General features: G+C 49.3%; 1 protein-coding gene across 1 annotated transcript; it reads left to right on the top strand.

Annotated features, from left to right (window-relative positions):
- Positions 1-300: 300 nt before the first annotated feature.
- Positions 301-14043, top strand: Rcn3 (reticulocalbin 3). The gene is made up of 7 exons (XM_046466268.2): positions 301-426; positions 800-1047; positions 3830-4032; positions 5523-5695; positions 10795-10855; positions 12776-12975; positions 13528-14043. Exons 2-7 carry the CDS (start codon positions 806-808, stop codon positions 13633-13635), a joined length of 987 nt encoding a protein of 328 aa, XP_046322224.1. The 5' UTR covers positions 301-426; positions 800-805; the 3' UTR covers positions 13636-14043.
- The last annotated feature ends 5841 nt before the right edge of the window (positions 14044-19884 follow it).

Here is a 19884-nt window from a genome sequence, read left to right as displayed (position 1 = left end):
GCTGAGTTGCTCAGCGCCTCGCCATAGCTGAAGCTGGCTTTGAGCTCGCGATCCCCTTGCCTCAGCCTCCCTGGCTGCTGGGACTACCGCGCCGCCTAAACCTCTCTCTTTTGAGGCCCGCTCGAGGTGGTCTCCCGGCGCCCCGACGCCTGCCGGGAGTTGTAGTTCTCCCTCGCCGCGTCGCTCCGGCGTGGCCCACCCAGCCTTCCCCCGTCGTCCTGTTGTCTTTTGTGGACGTGGCGAGGGGCTACGGCGGCGCTCCCCGCGCTCACTGACCCCGCCTCCGGGACCCTCGCGCGCGCTCATTGGGCGGAGGGCGGGGCCTCTGCGCTCCCGGGGCGGGGCCTAACTGGAGAGTCGCCAAATTGGGCATCTTTGGAAGAAGGCACCGCGGAGTGTGGCGAGCGAAGGGAAGCTGGCAACCGGGTAAAGGATGGGTTTGGGGGGCTCGGGTCAAGCTCAAGGGTCCCAGTCGGAACCCTTGGGGAGCCTCCCTGATCCTCCCTGGCCAACACTGTATCCTGCTCTTTGCGTGGGACGTGCGCCACGTCTCCTCCTGAACCCACCCCTCGGCTCTGGGATCCTTCTGGGACTCTTTCAGAAGATCTGGGCTCCACAGATGGAGTTACCTCTGAGTATTCTGCCCTTTCCCCCATCACCAGCCCTTTTTGAGCCAAAACATTTTGTAGTCAACTCCCATCTCTCTGTCCTGACCTAAGCAATCCCCTCCCTCCTCCTTGTGTCCCCTTTCTGTTTTCGTTCCTATGTTCCCTGACTCCTGGCCTCTGTCACTCCCCAGGGACAGATGATGTGGCAACTATCATTTCTGCTGCTTCTATTGCTGCTGAGGCGCGGGGCACTGGGAAAGCCGTCCCCTGACGCTGGCCCTCATGGCCAGGGGAGGGTGCACCAGGCGGCCCCTCTGAGCGAGGCCCCTCATGATGATGCCCACGGAAACTTCCAGTATGATCATGAGGCTTTCCTCGGACGGGAAGTGGCCAAGGAGTTCGACCAGCTCAGCCCAGAGGAGAGCCAAGCTCGTCTGGGGTAGGAGAGAGATTTGGGGGTGGGAGTATTCAGAGGTGGGGGTTTGGGGGAAGAGATGATATCATTTATGAGGGGATAGAGGCAGGGGAGTGGGAAAGTGATGGCATGGACTGGATAGGACTTTGGTTCTTTATGAGAATCCAAGAATAAAGTTCTACTTCTCCTCCTGGGGAAAACCACATGTAAATATTGAGGCCTCAAGCCAGGCGCAGTGGTGCACGCCTGTAATCCCAGTGACTCGGCAGGTTGAGGCAGGAGGATGAAGGGTTCAAACCCAGCCTTAGCAAAAGCGAGGCCCTAACTAACTCAGTGAGACCCTGTTGCTAATGAAATATAAAAAAGGGGTGGGGATGTGGCTCAATGGCTGAGTGCCCCTGGGTTCAATCCCTAGTAAAAAAATAAATAAATAAATAAATAAAATAAAAAATAAGAAGCCTCAAGATATGACCTTTGAGGGCAGCAAAATCTGGAGTCCGATTCTACCCCCACATGACTCTGTTCCTTTGTCGCAGATACCTCCCTTTCTTGAGCCTCGGTTCCCTGTTTTGTAAATGGGTCACCAGTTCACTGTGTCAGGGATCCACAGGGAAAATAAGATTTGGTGCAGATGGAGCCCAGCTGGGGGAGGAGGATGGCTGAGCCCTGAGTTTCAGGGTGAGTTAGGTTGAATGGGGTCTTGTCTAATCTTTGTGTTGGGGAGATAAGGTCAGAGTGGATCTGGGGACACGAAGACTATGCAACCATTCCCCGCTCTGTGTGTGCATTCTGATGATGCTCATTTAGCCCATAGATATTTATTGAGCACCTATCATGTTCTGCATGATAAAGTCACAGCAGTGAACAAATCAGACAAAACCCACTGCCCATGTGAAGTTTACATTGTAGTGAGGGAGACAATAATAAACCAATAAGTATAAAATGCATCAAATAGAGAGAAATGCATCAGAGAAAAATAAAGCAAGGGAGTGAGGAGTGTGGAGGGGAAAGTTGGTGGAGGGAGAGGGTTGCAATTTTAAACAGAGGAGTGGGAGGAGTGGGAGGAGTGGGAGGGGGCCTCAATGAAAAGGCAATATCTCTGACCCATGTGAGTATCTGGAGGAGTAGCATTCTAGGCAGAGGGAATAGTAAGTGCATGGGCCCTGAGACAGCAGTGGGCCTGGTATGTTTGAGGAACAGTGAGGCCCATGTGGCTGGAAACAGTGAGCAACGGGGAGAGGAAGAGGGCAAAGAGGGAACAGAGGGGTCATATCCTGCTGGGCCTTTTGGATCATAGTGACAAGCTAAGCTGTTCTATGAATGAAATGAGAACCATAGAAGGCTCTGAGCAGAGGGAAGAGGTGAGCTGACTTAACAGAATTCCTCCAGCTGTTAGTGGGAAGAGACTGTAGGGAAGCAAGAAGCCGGAAGCCCGGCAAGGAAGCAATTGCAACAGTCCAAGCAGGAGACGTGGTGATGGTGGCTAGATGAGGGTGGAGACCTAAGTGACCCCGGCAGGTGTGCAGGCTGGATGGGGATGGGTGAAGAGTAGTGAGGCTAGGCACTGCAGTGCACACCTGTAATCCCAGCGAGTGGGGAGGCTAAGGCAGGAGGACTGTAAGTGCAAAGTTAGCCTCAGTCACTTAGGGAGGCCCTAAGCAACTCAGTGAGAACCCATTTCTAAATAAAATATAAAAAGGGGCTAAGGATGTGGCTCAGTGGATAAGCACCCCTGGGTTGAATCCCTAGTATCAAATAATAATAATAATAACAATAATAACAACAACAACAGTGGTAGGACACCACACTTAGCACAGCACTAACTACAATGCCAAGCACTTTCAAGGTGCTGTACATAGTTTAATTTAGTTAATCCTTAAATCACTCTGTCGAGTTGGTATTGTTATTTAGCCCCTTTTTACAGCGGGTTAACTGAAGCACAGAGGGGAAGTCAGTTGCCCATGGCCACCGAGCTGGCAAGAAGAGGAGGTAGGATTCGGGCCTAGAATGCCTGACTGGATCCAGAGGCATCTGGACTCTCAGAGCAGGATGTGAGTTCCGAGGACAGGGCCGGCCCTGATGGACCCTGGCAGAGACAGCCTGGCGCCTGCGGGGAACTGCAACTCGAGGAGGGCTGGGTGGTTGACCAGGACTGCGGCAGGGTCGTCAGGAGAGAGGGGAGGGGCTACAGAGTCGTCAGAAGAAGCCTAAAATGCCACTTAAAGTGGCCTGACATGCGACCGGGAGGCGCACTGCAGGCCAACAGAACAAGGAAAAGCAAGGGTTGCGGGGTTGCTTATGAAAGACTCAGAGTGGAGCTGAAGGGAGAGGGACCTGAAATTGACCCGCGCAGCCAAGGGGAAGGGGCAGGACCTGAGACGGCGAGGGCTGGGGTTTCAGAGCCAGTCCCGGGACCGGTGCCCCGCGGGTTAGGGGAGAATGGGATCCCGGCTCCAGCATCCCGCCCCACCTCGGTTCCTAGAGGGTTGGAGCTGGTGCAGGGTGTGGGGGTGAGGCCCGAGTGCAGGGCGTGGCGCTGAATCATGCTGGGTCCTTTCACGCGACCCCAATTGGAAAGGGGAAGATTGGCCTCTGGGGGAAGCATTTTGGCCGAGAGACGGGACCTGTGGCAGGCACGGTCCCAAGTAACAAGTGCCCCTCCTCGATTCGCCCGCAGATGGTGGGCTGCATTTTCAGCTCTGCATGGGGGCGGGGTTCTGTCTCGGTGGGGGCGTGGCTTTGTGCATGGGGCGGGGCTTGAGATAGGCGGGCCCAAGACTGACCTGTGCCCCTCCCTGACCTGCAGGCGGATCGTGGATCGCATGGACCGCGCTGGGGACGGGGACGGCTGGGTGTCGCTGGCCGAGCTTCGCTCGTGGATAGCGCACACGCAGCAGCGACATATACGCGACTCGGTGAGCGCGGCCTGGGACACGTACGACACGGACCGCGACGGGCGTGTGGGTTGGGAGGAGCTGCGCAACGCCACCTATGGCCACTACGCGCCCGGTACGCGGCGAGACTCCCCACAGCACACTGTGACCCTGACCATCTTGACCCTTCGATTTGAGGACCCTTAGCTCATTACAAAGAATTCCTACCTTTGCCCCGATCCACTTTTAGGACCCGTCACTCCTGAAACTCCCGATTTCTGACCTGTTGCTTTTCGTTCTGATTTCCACACCTCTATGACCCCGTGACTGGCGACTTTACATCTCTGGCCAGGGACACCTGCTTGGTTTTCCTGATCTCTGACCTGTGACTTCATCCTAAAACTCTCAAAGCTATTTGCCCTGACCCCTGACTCGTAGTTTTTCCTCTCTGTTCCAACACCCCAGCCCCAGGCCCCTCAGGGCTCTTACCTTCTCCCTCCTGCCTCCTGGCCTCACCGCTGCCTGCTGCTCCACACCGAGAGCTGACTCTGGCCCTTTCCTCCTCAAGGATCCCGTGGGTCCCCAGGAGACTGTCACAGATCCTTCCTGGCCTTTCTAACTCTCCAGCTTTTAAAAATTTTTTTTTTTATTTTTTAGTTGTAGATGGATACAATACCTTTGTTGTTGTTGTTGTTGTTTAATATGGCGCTGAGACTCAAATCCAGCGCCTTGCATGTGTGAGGCAAGCGCTGAGCCACAACCCCAGTCCCCAGCTTTTTTTTGGGGGGGGTACCAGGGATTGAACTCAGGGGCACTGACCACTGAGCAACACCCCCAGCCCTATTGTCTCATGGAGTTGCTTAGCGCCTCACTTTTGCTGAGGCTGGCTTTGAACTCCCCATCCTTCTGCCTCAGCCTCTTGAGCTGCTGAGGTTACAAGCCTGTGCCGCCGGCCCCAAAAGCTTTGTTTTTTATTTTTAAAAACTTTTTTTTCTTTGGTGGTGCTGGGGATTATTATGCATGTGAGGCAAGCCCTCTACCAACTGAGCTATATCCCCAGCCCTATTTTTTCTTTTTGCATTTTTCTGCCCCAATGGATCATGTGTGGTTTCCTCCACCTCACCAACACTCAGACCTCTGCACTCCGCACATACCGTTCCCTCTGAAATGCCCATTTTCCTCCTCTGTCAAGGAACCTAAGTTCGTACAACTTATCACATCAGAGCAGGATTTTGGGGCCAAATGGCTGAGTGTCAACTCAAAGTCCACTGTTCCTGCTTGCAGGCCCTCGGGGCAAGTTATTCCTTTCTTTGGGACTCAATTTTGTCATTCAGTAAGTGAGAATAAATGGAAGAACCCACTTTATTTGCTTTTTGGAGGATTAAATGTAATACTGTAGGTAAAGAGTTTAACATAAAATAAATAAGCTTTCACTTAGCTAATATATAGAGTATATTATAAACGTATGTAATAATTTTATATACAATATATGTAAATATATATATATATATAAATTATTGATATATATTAATTCTTTTGACTCCCATGGAAGTCTTCTTGTCCCCTGAGTTGGGTCTCCTTTGTCTCTTCGTAAGCTGTCTCTCATAGAGCTCTGTCCTTGTCCAGGGGAAGAATTTCATGATGTAGAGGATGCTGAGACCTATAAGAAGATGCTGGCTCGGGATGAGCGGCGTTTCCGGGTGGCTGACCAGGATGGGGACTCCATGGCCACTCGCGAGGAGCTGACAGCCTTCCTACACCCAGAGGAGTTTCCTCACATGCGGGACATCGTGATTGCTGTGAGTGAGGGTGGGAGGAATCCACTCCCTGCCTCAGACCCATGGTGTGATCCCAGGTCCCGCCTCCCGGACTTACCTGGGGCAGATAGATAGTCACCTTGGTTCCCTGCATCTTCCCCAGGAAACCCAGGCCACGAACACATCAGAGGAAGGTAACACTTCCCATTTCAACTTCCCGATGCCCAGTGTCTAATCTCTCCTTGCCAGACCTTGGTGTGCTCACATTTGGGATCCAGGTCCCCAGCCTGCCCTCAGACTCTGAGACAACTCTTGCTAGTCCCTGTAATTTACAATTTCTTACAAGTTTTTGACAAAACCTGGTCTATCATATAGCGAAAGGACTCCTCCCTCCCTTCTACTGGGGATTGAACCCAGGGACACATTAACACTAAGCTACATCCCCAGCCCTTTTTATTTCTTATTTAGAGACAGGGTCTTGTTAAGTTGCCCAGGCTGACCTCAAACTTGTATTACTACTGTCTCAGACTTCTGAGTCTCTGGGATTACAGGAATGTACCACTGCACCCAGAAAGATTTTTTTTTATTATTATTAAAAAGTAGGGCTGGGAATCCTAGAGGCTGAGGCAGGAGGACTACAAGGTCAAAACCAGCCTCAGCAACTTAGCAAGATCCTGTCTCAAAATAGAAAATAAAAAAGGCTGGGGATGTGGCTCACTGGTTAATAACCACTAGGTTCAACCTCTGGTACCCACTACCCCCTGCCAGTGGGAGAGTGCTTGCCTAGCAGGCATCCCTCGGCTCTATCTCCAGTACTGGAAAAAAATAAAAAACTTAATATTTCATAACCTATTTCAGAACAGTTTTAGGTTCATGGTGTAACTGAGTGGAACAGAGTGCTATGGGGTTTCCAATGTGTCCCTGCCCCACCCATGCAGCCTCCCTGACTATTAACATCCCCTACCAGAAGGTACATGCCTTGCAATTGATGATACTACATCGACATATATATCACTGTCTCCCAGAATCCATAGTTTAATTAGGACTCACTCTTAGTGGAAGAAATTTTTACTCATGTTCACCATACTTTTCCCAATTTTCCGGTATTTTAAAAATCTTCTCAAATATTTCTCAAATAAGTAACTTATGTATGTGGTTAAATGCCCAAAAGATACAAAAAAGATGAGTAATCTCCTCCCCTCACCTGTTTCCCCAACGCGACCTCCCAGTCCCATCCCTACAAGCAACCCCTTTCTTGTGTCCCCATTCTCAACGCTTCTTCAAGGGACTTTGGAAAGGTGATTGGAACAGGGACTCTGGGGCATCTGGCCTGGGTTCAGATCCTGGCCCTGCAAGCTGCACAACAGTGTGACCTTAGGCAAGTTACTTGACTTCCCTGGAACTTAATGTCCTCATTTGTAAAATGGTGGTGCTAATAATGGACCCAAAATCAAAGGTTGCCATTGGGACTAGATGAGTCAGTAGAGGTAAAACTATAAAATTGGCCTGTGGTAAATACACCTTATACTTTTACCAACAGAATCACTTTTTGTATGGGTGGTGCTAGGACTAGAATAAGTGCTCTACCACTGAGCCACACCTCCAGGCAACTATGATTTATTATTATGATTATTTTTATAGCAGAAGCATGCATATCTTCTCTTTTTTAAAAATATTTTTTAGGTGTTAATGGACCTTTATTTTATTTATTGATACATGGTGCTGAGAATTGAACCCAGTGCTTCACACATGCTAGGCAAGCACTCTCCACTGAGCCACAACCCCAGCCTGCATATCTTCTCTTTATCTCCCCCTTTTTTGGGGGGGATGGTACCAGGGATTGAATTCAGGGTCACTCAACCACTGAGCCACATCCCCAGCCCTATTTTGTATTTTATTTAGAGACAGGGTCTCACTGAATAGTTTAGTGCCTCACTTTTGCTGAGGCTGGCTTTGAACTTGTGATCCTCCTGTTGTAGCCGGGGGGATTACAGGCCTGTGCCACTGCGCCCGGCCCTTCTCATCTTCTTCTTCTTCTCCTGTTTTTTTTTTTTTTGGTGATGCTGGGGATTCAACCCAGGGCCTTGTGCATGCAAGGCAAGCACTCTACCAACTGAGCTATATCCCCACCCTCTGGCCCTTCTTTATCTCCCTTTTTGTATCATTAGCACACTCTATTGTTTCCCCCATATTCTGTTTTTTCACTTAACAATGTATTTTCTTAAAAAAAAATACATCTTTGAGTGTTGTCTCATGACTAAAACACCCAGGGTCACTCCAGTTGAACTGGGCTGCACGAAATAATCACACAGGGACAGAGAAATACCTTTTTCTTTTGGTCTTGTGATGGCTCCTCCGACCTTAGGGGTCCATGGAAAGAAAGAGAGAGAGAGAGAGAGAGAGAGAGAGAGAGAGAGGGAGAGAGAGAGAGCGCTGACCCCTTTTATTGGGGAGAAGCCATTCCAATGAGGCAAGGGGTGAGGTTTCAGGGAGTTGAGTCTAGCTTCCTGATGTCTGCTGTCAGCAGATTGACTGACATCTAGGGAGGCCACGCCCATCTCATGAGCTGTGTGGGGATCCGGACAGAGCAAGCAAAAAGACCAGAGCAAGCCCCAAACAGAGGGGCAACGTGGGTCCAGGCCACTTTGAGCGCTCAACGCCCATCACTCACACACACAGCCCATGGCTGGCTTTTGCCACATCTCCACATTCTCATCACTCAAGGCCAAGGGGCACTGGGTTCCTATGTGGCAGCTCCCGACAGAGAGTGTTCTGTATACACTTATGAGAAAGGGTCTAATCCTATTTTTTTTCAGTTGTATATGGATGCAAGATCTTTACTTTTTATTCATTTATTTATTTTTTAAACGTGATGCTGAGGATTGAACCCAGGGCCTCAAGCATGCGAGGCAAGTGCTCTACCACTGAGCCACAACCCAGCTCCTGGTCTAATCCTTTTTGGTTTTTTTTTTTTTTAATATTTATTTATTTTTTTTAGTTCTTGGCGGACACAACATCTTTGTTTGTATGTGGTGCTGAGGATCGAACCCGGGCCGCACACATACCAGGCGAGCGCGCTACCGCTTGAGCCACATCCCCAGCCCCTGGTCTAATCCTTTTTGTAGCTACATAGTATTCCTGCTGCTGTGCTGTAATTTGCTTAACGGGACCTGTTGCAAGGCCACTGGGCTTGGTTCTGGTTGCTGCTGTTACACAGAACGCAGAATAACCTTGAACAGACGGGTCACTGTTACACACATCAGTAGCTGGCATGAAACTGCTGGGTCAATGAAGATGTGAATATGTAGCCATATTTATTGAACGTTATTTGTTCAGCTTCACAACAGCCCTTGGAGGTGGGGCTTCTGGTTCAGAGATATATGCTGAGGCCCAGAGAGGAGAGGTGGCATCTTGCTGCCCAGGGACATTGGCCAGCCTAGTTTGATCCACAGACTCCCCATCCCATAAAGCCCAACCTCCTTCTCTTACAGCAGATGATATTGCAACATCCCTTTATCCTCCTGAGTTTACATCATTTGAGAAACGCTACCTGAGCATGTCCTACAGCAGACACCCTTCTAACCCCTGCCACCTTGATTTAACCATCATGGCAATCCATGCAGTTGGACTGTCATTTTTGTTTTATAGCTAAGGATAGCGAGGCACAGAAAGGTAAGGTGACTTGGCTGATAGCACCCAGATGAGAAATGATACGACTTGGATTCAAATGCAGAATCCATTGTCTAAAGCAGGGGTCAGCAAATGATAGCTCTCAGTTGAAATCTGGCCCACAGCCTGTTTTTGCAAATAAGGTTTTATTGTAACACAGCGATAGGCATTTACTTCCCTAGTGTGTGTGACTGATTTCAGAGTGCAAGTGCAGAGTCGAATCATCACAACAGAAACTGTGCAATATGAAAAAAACAGAACTGCCGACTGTCTGACCTTTTACATAAAAAGTGTCTAAACTGTGGTCTAAACTTACTTCTGTCTGCTTTTATGTTTATGGACAATGTTACCTACTATACACTGGATTTCAAAACATGAATAACAGCTGCAACTTTACTGTAGAATAAAAACTAAAAGAATGTCATTCACAATAAATAATAGGGATTTCAATATGTTAGTTTTGTAGATTTATCAGATTTAGAAACCATACAGGACAGCTGGGTGCGGTGGCGCACACTGTAATCCCAGCGGCTCAGGAGGCTGAGGCAGAAGGATAGCAAGTTCAAAGCCAGCCTCAGCAATTTAGCAAGGCCCTAAGCAACTCAGTGAGACCCTGTCTCTAAATAAAACACAAAATAGGGCTGGGGATGCGGCTCAGTGGTCGAGTGCCCCTGAATTCAATCCCCAGTACCCTCCCCACCAAAAAAGTATTTTCGATACAATATTTTATCTTAGTAAAAGTATATCCGCTACAACATTTGGGACATATTTATACTGAGCAACAATTTGCTTATTTGAAATATGGATAGAACTCATCCTGTAATATAAGTATACCCCAAATATTGAGTGGAAATTATACTAAACAATTATTTGTTGTTCATCTGGAATTCAACTGTAATTGGTGTGCTGTATTTTATCTGTCCATTCTAAATTTTTAGTTGAAACTTAACCTCTCAGAGACATGGGGTGTCAGATGTCTGCACTATCTTATACTAAACTAATTTGAATATAAAAGTGGGGAACAGAAGCTGTTGTAGTTCAAGAAGTCCAGAAAAAGCAAAGAGTAGAGATGTTGCGGGTGCATCAGAACAGCCCGTAAGTGTGCTGTGCCTATAGATAAAGCAGACTGAGGGTCTGGGTTCTGCTAAAGGTGAAGGGGTCTTTGCCCTACGCAAGTGTTGGTGGGGTGTGAGAGAGTAGTTAGGGAGGCAGACATGAACCTATGCAGTGCTGGACATTGGGGTCCCCTGGCTCTTGCCCACTAAATGCAGGTCGTGGCTGAACCATCATGAACCCCAGAAAGTTCCCAAATTTCCTACATGCCCCCCACTATTGAAGATGCTCCATTGTTTGCCCCCACAGCCATCCCAGAGCCAATTTCCCCAAGAGAACTTCACATCCGGACCCCAGGGTCCAGCCACCCTTGGGAGACGGGTGCACTGAGCTCCCACCTGATTCCTCTTTCTTTCTAGGAAACCTTGGAAGATCTGGACAAGAACAAAGATGGCTATGTGCAAGTGGAGGAGTACATTGGTGAGTGGAACCCATTTCTGTGGTGCGCCTGTCCTTCCTCTGCGTGGTGGCACCAGGTACATACTGTCTGTAGGACAGCAGCCGCCTTCTGAAGTGGAGACCAGGACATTGCTTCAGTTCCTGCTTCACCTGGCGTTTACCCAGCACCTTCTGTGAGCCAGATGCAGAAAGCACCTTTTATTTATTTAATTCTGGTACTGGGGATTAAATTCAGGGTGCTGTATCATTTAGCCACATCCCCAGCTCTTTTATGTTTTGAGACAGGATCTAGGTTGCTGAGGGTGGCCTCAAACTTTCAATCCTCCTGCCTCAGCCTCCTGAGTCTCTGGCTGGTGTATTACTTTGGCTCCATTGTAAAGTAGAGCCATTATAAGTTGGGCATCATCTCCCCTGACCGAGATCACCTCCTTATCAGAGGTGGGCAGGACTTGAGTGGGGGCAGGCGGCCCCAAGTTCCCATCCTGATGTCCAGGCTGGGCTGCTTCCCTTCCCTGGGGGCTCCAGGGACCCATGGGTGGGCAGGATCCCAAGATCCCCCAAAGAAATGTAACTGCTCAAAGGTGCAGGGAAGCGAATGAGGGAAGAGGACTGAGCTCACACCTGACCCCGCTGGGGATGGAGTCAGGGAAGATGGGGTTAGCGGGGTGTCAGCTGTGAGCCTCCTGCCGCTCCCCACCTGCCACCTTCCAGCCCTGTGACTGTCACTGAGCCCTACAACAGCTCTGTGTCTTGGTCTCCTCATTATAAATAGGGGTGATAGAGCCCCTGCCATATGTACCCACACATGTGAGTTAACTCATGAGCAGGTCTTGGCCACGGACACATGGGCTGGGAAACGCTGGCTTCTGTCAGGGTGATCAGCCTGGGTTTCCTCTTGGGATGACAAAAGCATTCTGGAATTAGATAGAAGTCTGGTTTCACAGCACTGTGAATGTATTAAATGTCATAATGGGAAATTTTGTTATGTTTTCTTTTTTCTTTTTTTGGTGCTGGGGATTAAACCCAGGGCCTTGTACATGCAAGGCGAGTTCTCTACCAACTGAGCTACATCCCCAGCCCTTATTTTTTTTTTTTTAACCACAATTAAGAGCTGCACACAACTCCCACCACTGTGATCATTTCCTATAGGAAAGAATCAAAGCTGGCCTGGATGCAGTTGCAAGTTCAAAGCAAGTCTCAGCAATAGCAAGGCACTAAGCAACTTAGTGAGACCCTGTCTCTAAATAAAATATAAAATAGGTCTGAGGATGTGGCTCAGTGGTTGAGTGCCCCTGAGTTCAATCCCCGTACCCCCCCCAAAAAAAATAAAAGAATCAAAGTTGAGCATGGTGGCACACACTTATAATCTAGCAGTTTGGGAGGCTGAGGCAGAAGTATTGCAAGCTTGAGGCCAGCCTCAGCAATGTAGCAAGACTCTGTCTCAAAATAACAGATGAAAAGGGTTTGGGGTGTAGCTGAGTGGTTGAGTGCCTCTGGGTTCCAGCCCCAATAAACGCACAAAAAAAAAAAGGAGAAGAAGAAGAAAGAATTGAAGCCAATGAGAGACTCCTAGGAGGACAAACTCGAGCCAGCCAGACTGTTCTGAGGGAAGGTTCTAGTGTTTCCTCTTTTCTGGCCTTCTTTCTCCCTCCTCAGAGGTCTGCTCTGTGCCGGGCTCTGGGCCACCCAACTCACAGTATCACGTGTGCATTAACCAGATCTGTCATTCAGTCAATTCAGCAAATCAATTTCATGTGCTACCTAGTGATCGCCTGGAAGTCGGGTTTGTTACTAATTCCAGTTAAGCAGAAGGAAAACTAAGAGTGAAGTGAGTAGCCCCAGGTTGTGGGCCGAGAAGTGTCAGAGCCACGGTTGGCTCCAGGCCTGCTGGGCCCCCAGAGCTGCCCCTGACCTCACCCGTTCTCTCTGTCCTGGTCCCAGCCGATCTGTACTCGGAGGAGCCTGGGGAGGAGGAGCCGGCCTGGGTGCAGACAGAGCGGCAGCAGTTCCGGGACTTCCGGGATCTCAACAAGGACGGGCGGCTGGATGGCAACGAGGTCGGTCACTGGGTGCTGCCACCCTCCCAGGACCAGCCACTGGTGGAGGCCAACCACCTGCTGCACGAGAGCGACACAGACAAGGTGCACCGTGGGGCAAGGCAGGCGCTTGGGAGGGTGCTGGGCTGCTGTGTGGCCATGGGCCCGACCTGGGCAGTGGAGGGATAAAGATGGAGGGACAGAGGCTGGGTGCAGTGGCCCACGCCTGTGATCCCAGCTTCTCAGGAGGCTGAGGCAGGAGGACTGCAGGTTCAAGGCCAGCCAGCCTTGGCAATTTAGTGAGACCCTGTCTCAAAACAAAACAAACACACAAAAAAACACCTGGTGATAGGAGTCAGCGACAGAGCAGCCCAGGTCCAGTCCTCAGAGCTGCAAAAGACAAAAGGAAAGTAGGAAAAGAAGGGAAAAAAGAAAGGAGGAAAGGAAGGAAAGGCCGCAGGGATGTCACTCAGTGAGAGCACCCTGGGCGCAATCCCAGTTCCAGAAGAAAAAAAAAAAAGACGGATGGAGACCCAGCGGGAGAGGGGATAGAGATGGGGGAAGGGACACAGACCTGAGGGACATACTTAGACGCAGGCAGGAGTCCCACAAGCAGAGCCTTAAGTTGTCCCTGCTGACCTCTGACCCTCCCTCCAGGACGGGCGTCTGAGCAAAGCCGAGATCCTGGGCAACTGGAACATGTTCGTGGGCAGCCAGGCCACCAACTACGGGGAGGACCTGACCCGGCATCACGATGAGCTCTGAAGCCCAGCATGCCCACTCCAGCCCATGGTCCCACCGGGGTGACCTGAGGAGGGGCCGCAGCAGCCAGCCCCCTCCCGATGCAGCCCTGCAGGATGCAGACTTATCCCCCAAGGCCCCTGGCCCCTGGGCTCTCAGGGATCCACCTGTGTCAGCTCCTCTCCCCAAGATACCTGGGGCCCGCCCGCCCCACCCAGGGGCTCTCTATTTCTCACCGGCAGAATCTTCCAGCCCAGATCCAGGGGCCCTCCCCTCCGGTTTGGTTTCCAAGAACCTCCTCTAACTGCCCCAGCCCCAAATCTGAGCCTCGACCACAATATAGAAACTCACCAGGGCCTCCCAGGGCCGCGCACTGCCCGGAGGACGCCTCCCCTCTGCAGGGAAGCAATAAAATCCAGCCCTGGGACCTTGTCTGTGTGTCGTCTCTGAGCAGCTGTGATCAGGAGGGGAGCAGGCCTGAGGGGAGCATCTGGGGGTGAGATGAATAATAAAACAAGCAGCCTGGACCCTGCCCTTCAGCACCAGCCAGGAAGCCCTGCCCTGGGGGAGGAAAGAGAGACATCAGCACAAAGTATGGTTCAGAGTGAGAGACCTGTACAGCAGGGTAAGTGGCAAGCTGGTGTGATTGGGAAAAGCCTCAGTGGTGAGCGGGGTGAGGGCACAGGGAAAGATAAGTTCCAAGGCCCTGAGGCAGGAGTGGGCCTGGTGTGTCTGAGCATCAGCAAGGGGGGACGTAGCTGGAAATGAAAGGGCAGGAGGGAAAGGGCAGGAGGCCATGGCTGAAAGGGGCTGTGGTCAGGTCGTGGTGCTACCTGCTTGGTAGAATGTGAGAGACCCAGAGAGGGCAGGGTCAGAATTTACTCTGACATGAGAGCCACTGGAGGGACCTGAACCGAGGAGGGTAATAAACTGACGTGGGTTAAAACAGGAACTTCTGCTGGACATGGTCCCTGTGCCTATCACTGGGATGTAGAAGCAGGATGCCGAAGAGAACGCGCTGTGGGGTTCCAATTTTAGGACATTTGAGAACAGGAAAAAAAGAGTTTAGGGGTTAGAGGTCAGGATGGGGTCCCCCTGGGTGTGGAGGGGTCAAAATGAGCCTGAAGGTTATTTCTGGGGGGCTGGGAAGTAGCCAATTCTTAATGCATGTACTGCTTCCCAGTGTTGTTAAGCCTAAATGGACTTTTTAAAATAATAAATGATATTAGTTTATCAATTTTAACAATGTATCACAGTAATGCAAGACGTCAACACTACCGAGCCTGGAATGAAGCTCTGTGTAGAGTGCTTGCCTACCATGCATGACACCCTTAATTTGATCCTCAGCACTACAAAAAATAATAATAATTAATGATGATGGTGGTGATGGAAACACGGTAGGGTGAAGGGATAAATGTGAACTCTGGACTTTCCAGTATTTATTTTTTTTCCCAGTGCTGGGAACCAAACCCAGGGCCTCATGCATATCAGGCAACGGCTCTACCACTGAGCTGTACACCCAAGTCCCACCACTGATTTGTTTTTTATTAACTTGAAACAGGTCTAAAAATTTTGGCTTATTAATTAAAAAAAAAAGGGGGGGGGGCTGGGGATGTGGCTCAAGCGGTAGCGCGTTCGCCTGGCATGCGTGCGGCCTGGGTTTGATCCTCAGCACCACATATAAACAAAGATGTTGTGTGCGCCAAATACTAAAAAATAAATATTAAAATTCTCTCTCTCTCTCACTCTCTCTTTAAAAAAAAATCTGTAATTTAAAAAAAATGCTAAAGAATTAAGAAAACATCCCTTTTAAGGGATTCAAGACCCCTAGACCTATCCCTTAAATTTGTCCCTTGGGAAAATGATGGAAATAACCAGAGTTATACAATAATACAGACCAAAACAGAGAAAACTGACATCTTAGGAACATGAAGCCGGTTGCCGTGGTGAATACTTGTAATCCCAGCGACTCAGAAGGCTGAGGCAGGAGGATCCCAAGTGTGAGGCCAGCTTTACCAACTCAGGAAGACCCTGTCTCGAAATAAAAAATAAAAATGTCTGAGGATGTGGCTCTGGTTAAAGCACCCCTGGGTTCAATCCCCAATACTCAAAACAAAAGCAAACCAAAAAATAAATAGAAGTAAAAAAGAGCCCAGGAATGAAGCTCAGTGGTAGAGGCTGGCCTAGTATGTGAAAGGCAGACACTGAAAAAAACAGAATATTTGAGGTACCCCCCTTTCTAGTACCCTTCCAGATTTACATGCTTACCTTCTTGTCGCTTACTTCTTCCAACTAGGACTGTGGATTTCCCCCTGGTGTTTCAGCCACCACTCAAGACACAGGCTAGAACCCGCCCCAGGATAAATATACACTGCACAGATATACCCAGCGCAGTGGCTGCAGCCTATAATACCATTGACTCAGGAGGCTGAGGCAGGAAGAGCGCGAGTTCAAGGCCAGCCTCAGCAATTTAGAGAGACCCTCAGCAACTTAGCAAGGCCCTGTCTCTAAATAAAAAATAAAAAGGGCTGGGGATGTGGCTCAGTGCTAAGTGCCCAGAGGTCAATCCCCAGTCAGTACTAAAAATAAATAAATTAACGGCTGTACAAATGAGAAACTCCCTCTGAGCCTTTCCTTTTCCTGAGTGTCAAGTCCCCTTAAGCTCCTGCCTGCTTTTATCCACTTTCCATTATATTTAGGGAAATGTTTTCTGTTTTATCCAGTTTTTCATAGTGATTTGGGCGAGTTTTGGAATTTGAATCTAAATATTGTCTGACTCCTGGCTTTTAATTACGATGACATTCTGCCCCCTAGTGGATGGAGGTAGCGAACTGGTTTATGTGCATTAAGGGCATATTTGTAGATCTCTGGGGCTTCAGGGACATGGCGCTACATGTTTGAAAACTTTTTTTTTTAATCACAGTAATACTCTCACACAGCAACAATACTACTCGTAGAGAACCACTTGTGATGGAATTCTGCCTAGTATCTTGTCGCCTTAATGTTTCCCTGTAGAAGTGCTTTTGCTTAAAAAAAAAAAAACAAAACTTGCTGGGTGTTGTGGTGCAAACCCTTGAGATTTGGGAGGATGAGGCAGGAGGATGGTAAATTCAAGGCCAGCCTCAGCAATTTACCAAGACCCTGTCTAAAAATAAAAACTAAAGAAGATTGGGGATGTAGCTTAGTGGTAGAGTGCCCCTGGGTTCCCAGTACAAAAACCCAAACAAACAAACAAAAAACTTTTGCCTGTTTATTTATTTAGTAGTGCTCCTTACAGGCAGACAATGGTTTTGCAGTTCTGATGATTGAATCTAGGGTCTGGAGCATGCCAGGCAAGTGCTGTAATATGGAGATAATATATCCCCAGCCCTTTTAATTTTGAGACAGGGCCTCCCAAAGGTGCAGAGACTAGCCTCAAATTTTTGATCCTCCTATCTCAGCCTCCTAAGTTGCTGGGATTACAGGTGTGCACCACAGTGCCTGGCTTATCCTGATTTTTTTTTTTACAACATAATTTTGCCTGTGGTTTCTTCTTTTCATTGTTATATACAGCTGTGAAACCCATTCTACTATTGATAAACTTTGGGGTTATTTCTAACTCGGGGATATTACAAATGAAGCTGCTATGAACACTCAGGTTCCTGTCTGTGTAGATTTTAGGTATGTGTGTAGGAGGCAGGTTGCTGGACCAGAGAGTGGGCGTATCTTTAGCTTCAATACATATTGCCAATTGTTTCCCCGGTTTGCACACCCACCAGCGTGGTAGAAGCTTCCAGTTCCTCCACATTCTCACCAACACTTATCGCGAGGAAAGTTTGAACAGTCTCTTCTGCTTATAGTTCTACTGTTGGCGACCTCTACATCTCCAGATCAGCAGCTCCAGTTCCCAGTCACCAGCCAGTTCAGTGATGCTGGGAGGGGAGGAGCCAACTGGAGATCTGATTTAGTTTTTAAAGATGAGATAATATTCATACACCATAAAACAAACTACTTGAAGTGTGTAATTCAGTTGTTTTTAGTAAGTTGACAAGGTTGTGTGGCCATCATCACTAACTCAGGACAATTTTCAGAATAATTTCTCTCATTTTTTAAGTCTTTTTTTTTTTTTTTTTTTTTGTACTGGGGATTGAACCCAGAGATGCTCTACCACCAAGCTACACCCCAGCCCTTTTCTTTTCAAATTTCTTGAGACAGGGTGTTGCTGGGATTTCAGCGATGTGCTGCTGCACCAGGTCCATTTAAAATATCTTTCCAGAGCTGTGATTGTGGCTCAGTGGTGAAGCGCTTGCCTAGCACATGTGAGGCACTGGGTTCCATCCTCAGCACCACATAAAACTAAAAAAATAAAACTATTGTGTCCATCTACAACTAAAAATAAAATAAACCCAAAATCTCTTTACAAGTAATTCTAAATGTCTTGAAGCAGCAGGAGCCATCAGTAGCACCCTGCACACCACCAGTGCGTCTGGTTCTTGCTCTGAACTTGAGACCGAAATCTGCCCAGAAAAGGATTTGTCTCATTTCAAATCCTCTGAGCCTGCTGAATCTGTGGTCCTACTCCTGCTTCCTTTCCTGGTTACCTTTGAAACCTTGCACCAGAGATTAGAAGCCCCTTTTTTGAAGCGAGGACCTGGACCCACCCGTCCTTCCCTAAAGTCAGAGGCTGTGGGGTAAAAGGACACTTGATGAAAACCGGAAGTCGATGAAAACCGGAAGTCTTTATGTAGAGCAGGGTGGTGGTGGTTGCCTGCACCACACTTTAACAGGATCGGGGTCCTTTATTTTTAACAGGGAATTAAACCCGGGGGAGCTTAACCACTGAGCCACATTCCCCAGCCCTTTTTGTATTTTATTTAGACACAGGGTCTGGCTGAGTTGCTCAGGGCCTTGCTACATTGCTGAGGCTGGCTTTGAACTCAAGATCCTCCTGCTTCACCCTCCGGAGCTGCTGGGATCACAGCGTGCACCACTGGGCCTGGCTACCATTGGGGTTCTTGAGGGGCTCTGAGAAAACTGACAGGGCTCGGGTAGTTGAGGGGCAGACAAGGGTTGGTGATGATCAGGGAAAGGGGATGATGAGACACACTCTGGGTTTAAAGGGATGGGGCTGGAGCTTGCTTGGGTCCTGGAGCAGGAACTGAGGGGGATTTCTGAGGGGCTGAGGGCACAAAGGATGGGGTAAAGTTGCGAACTGAGCTAAGTCTGGGGTGGTCTCTAGCAGCTGGCCTCTGGGGCACTTGGCTTGCCACTCCCTTGAGCAGTGTGCTTCTAGGCACGTGCCTTCTCAGCTTCTGTGGCCTGTTCTGAGATGGGCAGAAGCATCCCTCTCCCTGGACTACGTAAATCAGGGCTTCAATGGGACTCGACTGAGAGGCAGGAACTGAGCCAGTTTCCAGGGGCTGGGGCCCCAGGAGTCGGGAGTGAGGGCCCTCAGGGACCTAGAGGTTCTGAAGTGTCGATGGGTGCAAACAGCAGGCCTGGGTAGCGGCCCACGGTGCAAGGATAACACCACTGCCCTCCTGCTAAAACCTTTTCCTGCAATCAGATGCACTGCCCCTGTCCTTCATGGGCCAAGCCTTGACCAAATAGCAGTCAAGGACACTGCCTTGGTTTCAGATGGCATCCTGGTCCTGTGAATCACGTAAGGACACTGGGGTGATAAAGACCATTTGCTTAAGTGGAGAGTAGGTTGTTCACCAAACAGACTGTGCTTTGCCCTCTTGCCTGGTTGACAACCTGGGAGACTGGAAGGACAAGACCCGGGTACTGCTCTGAGGCAGGAATGTTCTTTAACTTTATAAAAATTTTACTTGACTGCATGTTCTGGTTTTCCATACTACTCAGGGACCACTTTTGTTGATGTTCTCAAAAACAAAGCTTTAAGGGACACAGCCCTCCTGGGCCAAACCTGAACTCCACCAGGCCAGGTCCGTGGCTCTGCTCACCTCCACCCTCTCCCTTTTCCTCCCCCAGCTTCAACCTGCACAGTACTTCACTGCCTCTGGGCCTTTGCACTTGCGGTTTCCTCTTCCTTCCAATCCTTTAGCAGTCAAGTGTGGGGGAGGGTGTGGCCAGGCCACATTTTCTAGACTGAAGGACGTGGGCCCTCTTACAGGGCCTTGGCTCCTTTGAACGTCAACACACTTCACTCAGGAAGGCTCTTCCTGCACATCGCATGTGCTTTAAAGCTGGGACGGGGTGGTGTATTGACAAAGGACCCAAAGGATTTCTATTGGACTTACTAAAGTGGTTCCCTCACATGGTCCCAGTTCA

Source organism: Marmota monax, unplaced genomic scaffold (genome assembly GCF_021218885.2).
Source record: "Marmota monax isolate L192 unplaced genomic scaffold, Marmota_monax_Labrador192_F-V1.1 WCK01_AAM20220418_F8-fsc00160, whole genome shotgun sequence".
Classification (NCBI taxonomy): Eukaryota; Metazoa; Chordata; class Mammalia; order Rodentia; family Sciuridae; genus Marmota; species Marmota monax.
The sequence above is the reverse complement of the archived record's forward strand: the minus strand, read 5'-3'. Positions and strand labels throughout refer to the sequence as shown.

Excerpts from the sequence above, each read along its gene's own strand:
- Rcn3 (XM_046466268.2), top strand. The coding sequence starts at position 806 with ATGATGTGGCAACTATCATTTCTGCTGCTTCTATTGCTGCTGAGGCGC. Across the intron at positions 10,856-12,775 it reads GCAAGTGGAGGAGTACATTG|CCGATCTGTACTCGGAGGAG; the intron begins GTGAGTGGAACC and ends TCCTGGTCCCAG. Across the intron at positions 12,976-13,527 it reads ACGAGAGCGACACAGACAAG|GACGGGCGTCTGAGCAAAGC; the intron begins GTGCACCGTGGG and ends CCCTCCCTCCAG.